The sequence below is a fragment of the Ixodes scapularis genome, unplaced genomic scaffold (genome assembly GCF_016920785.2).
Source record: "Ixodes scapularis isolate PalLabHiFi unplaced genomic scaffold, ASM1692078v2 PGA_scaffold10__122_contigs__length_95168666, whole genome shotgun sequence".
NCBI lineage: Eukaryota > Metazoa > Arthropoda > Arachnida > Ixodida > Ixodidae > Ixodes > Ixodes scapularis.
The window spans coordinates 69,608,727-69,622,781 of record NW_024609836.1 but is presented as its reverse complement, the minus strand read 5'-3'; the positions used below and the strand labels follow the sequence as shown (position 1 = coordinate 69,622,781).

The 14,055-nt window shown below is 46.7% G+C and overlaps 1 protein-coding gene across 1 annotated transcript; it reads right to left on the bottom strand.

Annotated features, from left to right (window-relative positions):
• Positions 1-3,072: 3,072 nt before the first annotated feature.
• On the bottom strand, positions 3,073-12,799 carry LOC120837687 (leukocyte elastase inhibitor-like). Its single transcript, XM_042288591.1, has 5 exons — positions 12,786-12,799; positions 9,408-9,494; positions 6,794-7,160; positions 3,971-4,529; positions 3,073-3,296 (listed from the first exon to the last, which is right to left on the bottom strand). Exons 1-5 carry the CDS (start codon positions 12,797-12,799, stop codon positions 3,073-3,075), a joined length of 1,251 nt encoding a protein of 416 aa, XP_042144525.1.
• Between the last annotated feature and the right edge of the window lie 1,256 nt (positions 12,800-14,055).

Here is a 14,055-nt window from a genome sequence, read left to right as displayed (position 1 = left end):
GACCCGGCTCGATTACACGACGTCGGGCGACCCCAGTCGGAACATTTAGAAAAAACGATTTCTAAGGAGAAAGTACCGTGAAAGAAGTCACGTTCGAGTGCGACCACTTCTTTCTTTCTTTTTTTTCTCAATAAACGTTTTACACACGCACATTATTTCTTCGTCCCGCATACCAGATATGGAACCCCCGTGACCGAAACCAACAGGAAACAGAAAACGTCTACATAGTTCATTCCAGCATAAAGGCCGACGTACAACCTCGGCTTTCTGCATGGAAGATAATCCTCTTAGCGCTCCCCTCTCCTAAGCTGCGAGCAGAGCCAAGTTGGGGAGGGTAAAAGTGGAGAGGATATGGAAATGGAGGAGGCGGTCAAAAGTGGAAAGCGCAAAGTGTGCATCGGTGGTCCCAGAAAAGCGTACGAGGGCGCGTTCATCGCTGTGTTTGTGTGTTAAGCACGCGCACTTTCTGGCCTGCGATTTAGCACGAAGTTTTGTAAACAGTGAAATCGTATATACGTCATTCCAATATTTGCAAGCCCTCAGCCAAACGTGCGATTTCCTCAGCCCAGCACGCGCATGTTTGTCACTTCGGAAAGCGAGCAAATCACGCGCCATACTCGCGAACACTGAAAATGGAGCCGGCCAGGAGCCCTTTTTTTTGGAAAGGTCTACAAAGGGGGGGGGGGGGGGGGGTATTCACTGGACGTCATATTTAAGGGCGATGTTTAGAGCGCATGCTCAGAAACAGCTCACATTATTGGTCTGCTAAGACCGGCAGTCTTGATAGTACGAAATGCACGTTTCAAAATAACTGCGGAAGCTCGCCGTCAACACGCGCTCAGCAGCCGCTCACACAGCTATGGCCGCCAGTGAATACTCACTATTCGCGTTGAGAAGCTCGCTAAGGGCGCTTCTGTTTTCCTCACTTTGGGGAGTGCACGTGCTGCCCGCGTGGTTATGCTTTAATTTTCATAGTGCATCGCTTGGCGTTGCACGCGCTTGCACCAGCAGAAGAAGTTGAAAGTATCTAGCTCACTTTGGGTTGTGAATGTCATGACCAAGCTTTTGGATTTCATCCTCGATGCGGGGCTGACCGCCTTTCTATAACCCTCCTCAGCCCCCTCCCCTGGCCACAGATCCAGGCTTGTAAGCCACCCATCTCACTCCAACTCCCTTTCCCCAAAAAGGCCAATAAACGCTTTATGAATCTGAATCTGGGTTGTGAAAAAATTCCACAAGGCGGCGATACCCAAACTTCTCGCCGCGAATAGTCGAAGAGCAACGAGAGGCAGGAAGAGCGACGGGCGGAGCTTCTGAATTCTTCAGAACATTTGTCTGACTATTGCACCATTACCACCACTGATCGCTGGAGCTAGACTGGGCTCCATTCCGCGCATCCAGACTAAACCTGATTAAGCATGGTTTAGTTAGATTTCCGGGAACCCGGTTTTTTTATATTTGGTGATGTTCTTTAAGCATTTCAGAATAAGATAGAATAAGTTTGAATGAGGGTTTACATAAGGTATAAAGCCACGTTAAAATTCTAAGTGATATTTTTGTTAATCATAAACTAATAGTGATATCGGCATGTGTGAACAAATGTGGACATCATGACGAAGGGCTGAAAAAATGGTTTTAGATGCTTTTTTATTGATGCTGGCGACGACGAACCCATACAAAGTCTCAGTGACACTTTTTTTGAGACCTTTACTACCAGGAGAGCGAAAATTACAATCTTGTTCGCGTGCATTCTAGGAATATGGGTAGGTGTACCTACATATTCAAATATATTGACGTTGGATACCTATGTTGCTAAGCATTGTGCTGCATGGTGCTTGGCATGCTTAGTAAAACAACGCCCTCAAGACCATCCAATTCCACAAAAACTAAATTTTTCGAATCAATCATCTATTTCGCAAACATTTGTATAACACTGAAACAAGACATTGCGTCAGCGTTCTAAGTGTATACAAACCCTACCATATTCGCGTTTGTGGTACACATGCATACCGCTAAACTCTGCTGCACATGCCTTTTTTATTCTCCAAATGCTTATGAAATCACTACAGGCTTACGTTACTTTTGGGTTAAAGTTGTAAAATATGAATGAGATGAAATTAAGTTTTAATTCACAATATTACTCCGCATGTGTCTTAAAAGTGGCTGAAAGATCACTCAGCATAAAAAGCACGTTTGCTTTTACGGCTGATCTACGCTCCATTTGATCCTATGGATAAACAAAGTGTAACCCTTCTATGCAATTCCGAGTAATATTTGTGTGATATATATTCTAATTAAACTCGATGACTTTGCTCCTAGCTTATACTTGGCACCAAGTATGTTGTGCTACGTGGTCTATAGGCTAGCGTAGTTTCAGCCGTGCTCCAGATCTGTCGAAGCTAGTTGAGCGAGCTTATGCGAATCAGACGGAAGACGAAGCCAAGTGTTCTCTCAGGAGTGCGGGGCTGCGAGATGTTGGGAGCTTCGATAGCCTGGGTAATCTGGCACAAAGTAGTCGACGCCAGGTATAGAATCGGTGGTTTTGTTGCTCAAAGAAAAAACAACAACATTATTAGATAAAGCGCGTTAGCCCAATGTAATTTCAGTAAATGAAAAAATCAATAAAATTTTCAAACAGAGGTAAGAGTTGCTTCTAATGTTGCTCTTGTACGCCAAAACAAAGGAAAAAAAAGGGAGTTGATCCACAGGGCTTAAAATGCATTGACACGGTTGAGTCTTCACGCAGAACTGGCGGAAGTCCTGGACGACATTGCCCAGTTGCATGAATGTGCATGTTTCGAGGTTAGTGATGGGAGACCTGAGTAGCGTTCAGATTTGTCGACGACGACTGGCGTGCTCTCTAAAGCCCCAGCCACATGGGACGTTCAGTCACGCGTTTCGCCCCGGGTCAGCTTCACCTCGCCTCGTCGCGCCCTCGCTCTCTGCAGATATCTATCCCGGCCAGATATAGGAGTCGGCCTGCGGGTCGCGTTGTTGTGGGTGACCTCCAGCGACGTGCGCCGACTTTGACGCGGGAGAAGCGCCTGAGAAAGCGCCCCCTGTTGTTGGGCCTTAATAGTGAGGTGGCCTCCGAAGGCATCCCAGGTAGAGGATGCTCTTGCGTCGCTTCTCGATCACCAGGAACATGAAGGGCTTGTTGACCTCGAAGGTGGCCAGGTCGGTGCGATTCTCCAGCTTCAGGGTGCCCACGTGCAGGTTGAGCCGGACCGGATCCTCGTCGGTGACCTCAAAACGCGACTTGCTCAGGAAGTCGTGCACGCACAAGTCTCGCTCGTCTGCGCGCAAGAAACGAACATAACTCAATAACGTGTTCAGGAAAAAAAAATAGAGTAACGTTGCATCGTACATCCATACATACATCGGAGGCGAGATGTTTCGGTGGCGCCCTCTCATGATTCCTGTCTCTGAGGTCCCAACCAGGGACATTATTTGCGAGCAGCAAGTTTAACGGAGTTTAGAAAGAGCGGTGGAAGCCAATCATGTTCTTAAACAAAAAGACAAAGTGGAGGCTCTGACATTGGTCTTATCTGCTTCGATAAAAGTAGAAAAAACCCTACTCAAGACGTGATAGTGGGCCTTCGGCCAATCGGGGGAAGACGATCACAGCGACGCTCTTGGTAGCGCACGTTGCCAACTGATAGGCAGTCCACTCTTTGTATACGGTATTCAACGGCGGAGACAACGGGTAGCTGGCATCAAATCTGGCGCAGGTTTTGCAGTGTTGAAAAAAGGAAAAGAAACTAACCTTCCCATAAGACAGGTACTCTTACTACCTATTTTGGTTTAGTTTTATGCCTAAGGTGGTCGGCTACCATATAGAACCAGTGAACATGGCGGATATGCGAACATGCTTCTCTTTGCTGGGACGTGTGCTCGACATGTGATGTTTAGCGATTTAGGCGGATCTTTAACACCGTTGTTTCACCTTGCCTGTCATCTATAGTCGTACCTGAGATGCCCGTGAGGTCCGAACGTTCTTTGTCAAAAATGTCCCTGACGCCCACGTCATGCAGGTAAGGTACCAGGGTCACTAGCTGGTCCAGAGTGAACTTGGGCAGCATGATGTCTAGAGGATTGCGCGTGTACATCCTCTCGAAACTTTGAACGTCCTCGGCAAGAATATTGTCTTCAATAAAATCCAAGTCCGACTGTACGTCTGGTAGCAGGATGAGGAGTTCCAGCTGGTCCAGCATGCAGGGAAGCTCCAGGACCCTACAGCTAAGGCGTTCCACGTGGCAGTAATTGCAGATCCGTCGCGAGCACATGGTCTGGACCATGACTTCGCCTTCGTCGGTGTAGAAGGGCATAGGTGTGGTGTAGATCTCAGAGAACTTGTCCAGCCACAGGCAGCGCAGGTAGGCCGTGCTCACCATAAGGACTCGCGTGAGGTAGTTGATGTCCGTCACGTCGACGATGGCGTTCATCTTGTGGGCCGTGACCCGCTGGAACCAGGAGTTGATCTCTTTGACGGCCAGGGTAGGGTCTCCCTGGAAGTTTACGATTCCGACCTGGGAACGCAGAGTGCGTTGTTTTGGTATATAGCCACCGAGATAATGAGAATGGTAGGGGGTCTCTTTCGAACATCCAGCCTCCAACTCGCGTTTCAGTCCTGCCGCCTTGCTTTGACTGCGCGCGCGTGCTCGAGTTGCACGGGACACTAACGCGTTGTCGAAGGTGAGAAGCTCGGGCTGGAGGCAGGACAAACGACGCTCCTCCCTACCGTTGTCACTTGCCAGTGATTGCAACTTTGTTAGTCGTTCAAAAAGCTTCTATACCGCTGACTATTAGTGCTATCACACCTCAACTGCATTTAACGAAATGTCTAAGTCAGGTGATTTTTTCTTGCGTTATCTTACTAAAACGAAAACGTATTCCTGTTCCAGATTTCGTGGACATGCAGGATTTGTTGGAGTATGCGGAAGATACGTGTCGCGTAATCACCGTCGCTTTCACCCATCGAGAGAATCAGCAACTAAGGATCTGATAAATCCGCCTCCTCTAGGGTTGTCTTGTTTGGGCTTTGGTGGCTCATTTTATGTCTCTGTGGTGTGCTCAACCTTGAAGAGGTTTAAGCTGTCTGGCTACGTTCGGTTAATGGTCGCTGCAAGGACACTGTAGTGTTCCGCCATGGGACGACGGAAGGGACGTTATCCCACGGAGAGGTCCCTTGGGCAAATGACATTTATTGGGTGGGTGCAAGGTTCCGGCCCATAAAAGGCCCGAAAAAGAAAAAGACGATGTAGCAGGAAGTGGCCGAAGAAGCAAGGGCACGGACGTGAAAAAAGATAACTAAAGTCGTTTAGATGGAAAGCAACATAAGGCTCTTTCTTTTTGTTTTCGCTCTTTGTCCGAACGTGTGTTTATCACATTTACTAGTAAATAAGCCGAGCTGCATGCGTTAGAGGCTGCGTCGTGTTGCCAATTTGTTTTAATTTTTGTATCGTCCTAGCATGTGAAATATTTTCCAATTAGCCTTGCATGTATACTTTCTCTCTCACAAATCATAATTATCCATTTATGTTGTACGTTTTTTTTTCTTCTAACAGGGGGGGGGGGGGGGGACGTTAGGAGGGGGACATGGGGCGGTTAAGCTTTAACTGGAATTAGTGTTCTTAATGCGTTCTTTCATAACTCTCCGGCAATAACATATTTTGACAACTTCTTTATTAGCCAACAAAAACATGTTACTTGTCTGTAAGCTGCTTAATGTTACAAACTAAAAAGAAAATACGTACACAGCGAACGGGTCTTGCACTGGAACAATAATGTGAATCTCATATTGTTCTTAGTCCACACCAAACGCCATGGTTTGGGTCAGACACGTGCACGTTACCCAAAGAAGTAACTACATAGCGTACCTGGGTACTTACTCAAAAGGTAACTAAATACGTTATTCATCACCGAGACCCCCAAAAAAACGCGCTACTTCAGCTCAAAAGTAGCGAGTCACTTTTCCCGTTACTTTGATGACCAAATACACCACTGCTTTTGTTTCGTGGTTCATTTTTTTTCAGTAGTCGTTCTATTTAAGCAGTAGCTGCCTCTCGAAGTTTTCATTAGTTCCCGCAGTATTGAAAACACATCTACGGGGACACTGAAGACTCGTTCTACTGACACACTCATATAAACGGCAGTGTTGTCTTTCAGGACGAGCTGGTGAATCTGGGATTCCCCTTTCTTTTTTGTTCTCTCCGGTTCTAAAGTTCGAAGTTGACGATTGGTTCTGTGCCTTTCCCGCGTTGGCAACCTCTGGTTTTACAATTAGTCTGTGGAGATTCTAGAAGCTTGAACCAACAAACCTTATAATGTTCTCTGGGTGAAGGACATTCCCAGTTGTAGAGTTCGACTGATGTGTTCAGCGATAAACGTTGCACTACTCTCATACAGTTTAGTTGCTTGTAGGGTTGCCCATGTCCCTTTGTCGCAATAGACGCGTACTCAGGTTAGAATTAAAACGAGGCCGTTTAACCATTGTTGTACAAGTTACACCTCAAAAATAACGATATACCGTTCCTCGTTACTTGAAAGAAAAAACAACTATCAGTACGTTACTCGTTCATTCTTTAGAAAAGTAACTGTGACTGCTCGAGCCGGATCATCTACAGGGAGCATCTACCCTAGACCTTTGGTAACTCATCGTTGCAGGTGCAGTAATCCTATCGGAAGGCAACGAACGTGTGCTGTAGGCGGAGAACCTACTTGTCTCTCAACGTGTCATCCTCTGTAGGTGGTATTGTCTGAACACGGTCTTCACTGGTTGCTAGGGGCCTACCTGGGCGTAGAAGTCTCGGTGGATGGCCTCCTTGAAGGAGTCTGCGAGCTCGAGGCTGGTCGAGAGGTACATCTTGTTGGCGAGGCCGACGTGGTTCTCGGACAGCTGTCCCAGGGCCCGGCCTATGGAGTCAAACTCGTGCAGGAGCTCGTCCTCGTTGGACACCCCCAGGGCCTTGAGGATCTGGTCCGCCGTGTCGCCCCTGGAGCCCGCCAGAGCGCTGACCAGGGCCACGGCCGTGCCGAAGGGCGACACGAACACGTTCGAGCCGCTCTTGGACATGGCGCGGTACAGCCGGAGAGAGAACTGCTGGAGCACCGGGCGGTCTTTCTTGCGCGCACGCCAATTGTGGCGCATGGTGCGAGCCCTGGAGAGGGGGCAAGGTTGGGATTGTGTATTTGATTTGTTTTTTGGCACGAAGGTTGGGTCTTGGTATTCATTACAATCGTAGATTCACATCTCTGACCAGAAGGCATACTTCAGAAGGCGTACTTTAGAAGGAATATTGTGGAAGCTGGCCGTCAGCACGCGCTCAGCAGCCGCGCACGCAGCTATGGTCGCCGGTGCATACTCCCTCTTGGCCTTTACAGCCAGAGCGTTGGTTTTAGTACATAGTGATAAAACGGGATACATAGGCAAATAAAACGAAGCAGATCTAGCGGTCCGTCTTCCAAACTGTATGAGAAGCTATGTTTTCAAGTGTTCCGAGAGAAGTGGCGTCGTCACGCCACTGAGTACGAACGCGCAATTTTTCTGACGACACTGAAAGATAAAATAATTTGTCAGAATACTTTTTTTGTTTTTTTGTTTTTTTAAAGATTGGCTTATGTTGGTTGCGTTCCGCCTACTGTGCACCAAGAGGCGTCCAAAGACTTTTTAGTCTCCTGCAGTTTCTAGCTTGAGGGTACGTGTAACGATTGCGTCACACACAAAGAATATATATATATATATAGACACACTTGGGACAGCCGGCACGGCGAGGCTAATCACAGCGATTGGTTTCTCGTGTTCCGGCCACTGGGATCTATTTGTCGCTGGGGCATTTGAAGTTAGTCGCGGCGCTTGGAGGCGCACTGTGTTTAATCCTTCGACATTAACGCCATGCAAACGTCTAAATATTTATAAACGAATTTACTTTCCTGTTTTAAGTAACTGAATTGCATGTTTTTTTTTATTATCACTAAGTGTTAAGTTGTTGGAGCTTATGTTTCTAGTAGGCATCTAGGGTGGCAGCGACAACGTTTGAAAGAACAAGTTCTGCTCTGCCTCTTCCGGTTACAGTCCAGGCAGGCTGTTGGCTAGCGTGGAAGCCATTGCACCGACACTGCGACCGTTGCTTGGTGCATAAATAAACTATTACAATTTGGTGTGGGGTGCCACGACTAGTACTAATATGAACAAGTAACGATTAAAAATATAATACTCTGTTTCATTTCTTAAAGACACTCATGCCAAACTATTCACCCTGAAAAAAGCCCGTGCGTCTACTTTTCCCCACAACACCCGGGGACCGGAAAAAAAAAACGCAGTCTGAGTTGTGGCATTAAGCAATGCAAGCGTTATGTTTTGCTTGGCTTAATGTTACAACTCAGAGTGCGTTTTTTTGGTCTAAGCATATGTTTCGGCATCGTCATTCGCTGAGCTGCCTCCGTAAGTTGCGGTGGTTAACTCTTCGGATGTTCTGCAGGAAAGTAGACGCACGGACTTTTTTTAAAGTTATTTTGTAGTCCCAATGTCCTGAAAATTTTAAGTGTTTATGACTATAGTTTATTATGTTGACACTTATTTTCATATGTGGAGTTTATTGCTTTTCTATCGGATCTTTTAAATCTGACAAAACGCGAATCTATTGTCAATGTCCGCAGCAAGAAATTTTGGTTTGTTCCTCTTTTTTTTATAATTTATGCATTTATTTGCGCTTATTTTGTATAGGTAAATAGTGAAATTTATAATTTATAATATTGTACCATGTCATCTTATGCATGGGCACCGGACCCAGCCAAGTTTTTTTTATTAGAAGCCTTTTTCTATCGGTGTCCTTGGCACAAATGGGCTCTTAAAATAAATATCAAGTTCAAATTTGATTCTTGACTTGTTTAACCCCGCTCTAGAACCACTGCAACAGTGCAATGACGAGCGAACGAAATTGCTCAGTGCTTGGACAATTTTCGCAACATGCGAAGCGGGCTTTATCTGCGAAGATAGAAGAGTTTGATACCTATATACACGTTCATTATAGAACGTGGTGTACCTTTTAAAGTGTTTTTCATCAGCCACAACAGCCAGTATATTTCCACTTCTTTTTCTGCCGACTGCCACAGTGATCCTTTTTGTAGGTCGACAAGGCAGGTGGCGGCATCTGTGAAGTGTGGCGTGAAACGCTATCTCGCGAAGCTGTCTCAAGGAAAACTGTTTACATCATTTATGAGCAGAAAGGCAGAGTGCAAGGGAGCCATTAATAGTTACATCTCTTACGCGACACCCCAAAAAATTGTAGAACACAATCGACAATTACGTTTTGGTCCTATGTAATGTGCCTCATTTTCAATCAAATTTCGTGTGCGCCATACGTGTCCTCCATGGCTGAGCCATTGGATAAGTTACAAAGGGATACGTTTGAATTTTCTTCTTTTTTTTTTTCGACTTTCGCGTGCAATTTAGACGACTTAGGCGCAAATATTTTCGACTAGAGAACGCCTTCCTGCTTGTATGCAAAATATTACATAATCCATCCCCCTATTCCGCGGGAAAAGCAGAATACAAGGGGACCAGTATAATGTTTTTTTACTATTCATATTTTTATTTGTGCAAATTTTTAATACAAATGATCGATCCTGTAAAACCCCGTGAGGCTTGCATGACGTAGCCCGGCAGCCACGAGATATATCATTTTATTCAAATGCCTCACTTGCGCCAAGAAAAAGACGAAAGACACTTGAAATGTGTTATTTATCCAGCTTAACGAACTCGCGAAAGAAAAAATTACAAGCGAGAGTGTAGACATTGTCGTTTTGCTAATTGGCCTCCACTAAAGCCGCAATCTGAGGCCATTTGCGTTAATGGGGCTCGTTATAACGCGATTGGCATTACGGAACCCTCGTTTCAGTAGCTGCCAACCATGTGCCTGCTGACTGGCGACTAGTGCGGTGCCTTTCGCTTTTGAGTAACAATGGATCATTAAATACGATTACTGCTTGCTTCGGTGATTCAACATAAACATTTCAACCGGAGCATCCGCCAATTACGACTGAGTAAGGTCAAACTGCTAAGCGAGAAAAGTTGTTTTTAGGCAAGTTTTATATACGTAAATTTTTTAAACAAATGATGGGACCCACTTCATCGAGTAAACCGCACAAATTATTACTTTTAGAGCGGTTTATGATGATAAGTATAAGCATAAGTCTCAATCCCACCGATGCAGTCGGAAGACAGAGACATCGGAGTGTAGGTTAAAATGCATTGGGTGTTTATATACGCACCAGCGTTCATGAACACCGGAGCGACGCTGAATTCCCAAAGATATGCTAACGTATTAGATCAGAATTACTACATCGCTACTTTCTCAAGTGCACCGCTTTAAAAAGGAACACAAACAACAACAACAACAACAACATAAACGAAGGTCATAAAAATTGAGAAGCCGAACGTCAACACATTTTTCCGGTAAGGAACGAACACGCTGAAACCTTCTGACGCTCTATACCGCAGCAGCACAAGTACACGGAAACACGACGCAGAAGCAGCATGTAAAGGAACACGCTGTTTTAACGGCGGGGTTAGGCCCCATTGGCATGTAGCGATTTCGCTCGCGAATACGCAGCAGCGACGTGGGGCACCGCAACTGCCCCTAGGCTTTTCTCTTTTTCTTTTCCACACAAGGGACGTCGCAACTGTAAAATCCCAAGTAAAGTCACACCATGTCAATCGATCCTCAGGCTGATTCACACTAAAGACAATGGATCATGGGAAAGTAGCGCCACGCTTCCCGTATGGTCGTCATGTTGGTTCATTAAATGGAGAATTTCTCTTTAACCTCTCCATTCTTTGTGAGCCGATCTAAATTCGCTGGTGACGGGTAGCTTTATAGAGACGTTTCTTAAATACCGATATTTTTGTTATCCACACACCGGCGAAACAAGGGCACATCTTCACACTGCCACCACATCTGGCGACAGTGCATAACACCATTAAAGAAAAAAAAAAGTCATTTCGTGCGGAAGTACATTACCATTGAAGGCGATCTGGGGAGATAAGCATGACTGATAAGTGGATTGCACGCACAGCGTGCAAGACGCCTATATTGGCGAGGAACGGCTTCAGTACGATGATTGCTCCACGGCGACCTCGGTGCGACCGGTTCAGAACAACCCTTTGGAAGCTTCTAAGCTTTGATTGGACCGAAACGGTGATTGCCACCCCTCAATTGAGACCGATGAGCCGATCTCACCTTGCGAGGTTTGATCGCCCGTAAGTTAGTAACGGTTTGTGTCCGGCACGCAGGCGAGGAAGGTAACGGCGCTACTTTCCCAGGGTCGGTGACTTTAGTTCACGCAGCCCTATTTTCTCACGTTACGTTAAGAAAGCTTACGTCTGCTTTCGCCACAAGTCATCGAGACATCTGCGCTTTATATCAAGCGGTTTAACCGGACCAAGATGATGGCCGCCTGGCGGGCGCCGTTCGAGACACCAAAGTTTCGGTGACTCCTACGTAATGTAAGGAAAACGTAAGAAAATGGTGCTGTGTGAACCGGCCTTTACTCCCTGGCACATTCATTGCAGATTCTGACGGCTTCAGGAACGCAGAGTGTGACTTACCATGTTCGTGCCTCTTGCTACGTGATTGGTTCTTCGGCGCTCTTATCGGGTAATGTTGCAATTGCATTGGCCGATGATCGATAATGAGATGCACGGGACTGGCCACGCTCTGCGCTTCTTAGGTTGTCGATGACCATAGTGGCGTCTTCATATCTCTAACTCCCAGCGCACTCAGAGGTGTGATGGGAGTTAGAGACTTCCCCTAAAAATCTAGCGTTCTTTTTTTTTTTTTTTTTTTTTTGGGGGGGGGGGGGGGTGGAGCATATTGGCAGGAATCCAAGCTTTTAGTTTCTAATATGTGCAAAAAGAACAAGCTGACCTCGAAGCACGGGGATCGAGATTTGAAAAGGGAGTCAGAAGCTGCCGTATCACCTTGAAGGCCTCGGCAACACCCAACATAATCCTTAAAAAACAACGAAAAACAACATTACACTCTTAACGGGAATGTAATCATCTATTTTAGGACTAAGAACAAGCTGCGGAAGAGGACAGGTTAAACCCTGAAAGCGCGTCCAGTATGGCGTTTTGCTTGTACGTTAAGGACGTCTTTCTCTTTGTAGTTACTTTTTTTATTGGGTTGTTAAAACGTCACCTCATAAGTTGGCACCATCCTACAAAAGACCATGTGGTTGCACCCAGCTCAGGTTTGTCTACTGAGGATCTTTACGCCCAGAAATTATTTTGGCGACAAATTCCTCGAGGGTTGAGAAAATAAATGTAATAAAGAGTATCAGATTGGTGCTGAGCGCATACTGATTACGAGTTCCCACAGCGCTTTATTTAAGAGAAGGACAACAACCATGCGATCTTACCATGCACTGTGAACAGTGGTTTCAACTACGGTGACCAGGGAATACCCTAGCAAAGCCACGGCGCCTTTTCTTTCATAATTGAAGACAATCGCTGTGTATGGTATGACGTTTCTGGCATACAGTTAACCAGGGAGGAAAATTGACAGGGTGCGAATGCCTAAACACGATGGTATATGTCATCATAGCCAACGGATTTGCTATTCCGTTCTGACCCGTAGGCACCTTGTCTCTTAACACCTCATTCACCTGCTCTGAGGTTTTACCCAGCAATACTAAACAGCAGAAGAAACCGAATCAAAGATAGTTAAGTCCGGTTAAAATGGAGACTTACGCCGAACGAATCTGTCGACGCCTTTCCAGATTACGCGTCTTCGGGCATGGTTACCGCGCACGGTCACCAGGAGCTTCTACCAAGACCAACTACCAGCAGTAGCGACCAGCAGCATGTTCCAGAGTACGTTCTGGGACTACCTTTAGCAGTAGCTACGATGGCGCCTGGCTAGCCGTGGTCTTGTCGCTCCATCTGCCCAGACGCCCAGACTGCAGCAGGACCACCCTCAACTCCGACCCTCTGACAGACGTGCGCGAGCGTTTTTCCTTCTTTTTCTTCTTCTGGTTTGTGATTCGCATATGGCGGTACCGCGGTAACCTCCTTTTTTTGCTGTTGTCGGTCGCAGGAGAGTATAGGAAGTATTCACTGGCGGCCATATCCGTGTGCGCTGCTGCTGAGCGCGTGTTGACGGCGAGCTTCCGCAGTCCGTTTGGAGCGTGCATTTAGCACCATCAAGGTTGTCGGTCTTAGCAGACTATTAATGTGAGCTCGTTCTTATCATGCGCTCTATAGAAGCAGAGGAAGAAGACCGAGCTTTGACGAACGGAAGGTATTTTGACTTCCTCTGTGCTTCTTCTCAATAGGCCTTTATTTCTGATCCGTAGGCTTACGGGTCCCTTGCGGACCTGGCCGCAGCCTTGGGCCACCCCTAAAAAGGTGGTGGGCCACAACAGTCAATGCAGGGCACGCCCGGCATTGAAATGACCGACCTTCCCGAAAATCAACTTTTATCCGAAACTCCGTTTTCCGAAGACGGCACTGGACAGCTGCAGAACACTCCGCTCCCCATGCAAGTCAATCTACCCTACCACCAAGTATTGTCAACGCCGGAGGTGAGTCAGCTTTTTCAAGTTCTGGCCGGCGTCATTGAGCGACAACCGGCGTTCCTGGAAGCTCTGCAACAACTCGTTGCTCGATTCACGCCACAACCACAAGAAATAGTTGATAACCCGAACCGGCCGACGCTGAAGGAACCAAGGCAAGATCCACGATTTAGACGAAAAAACGAAAGATCTCGGTCGCCCCATAGAACAAGTGGGAAAGGCGACGAAGAACCTCGACAAACGACCCAGGAAATGCAAGATGGCGGCCATCTCACACCGGTACGCTTGACAGAACAAGATGGCGGTCGGCCTCCCCAAGCCAGCGCACTCACGCTCAATGAAGGCACATTTCAAGGACACCCTCTGAAGCAGACGAAACCTCCGGCACCACCAAATTTGTTGCCGGCCTCCGAGACAAACGACGACATAGACTGGCCGCTCCTAGGAATTTCCTCACGGAAAAGAAAATTGAGCTCGCAG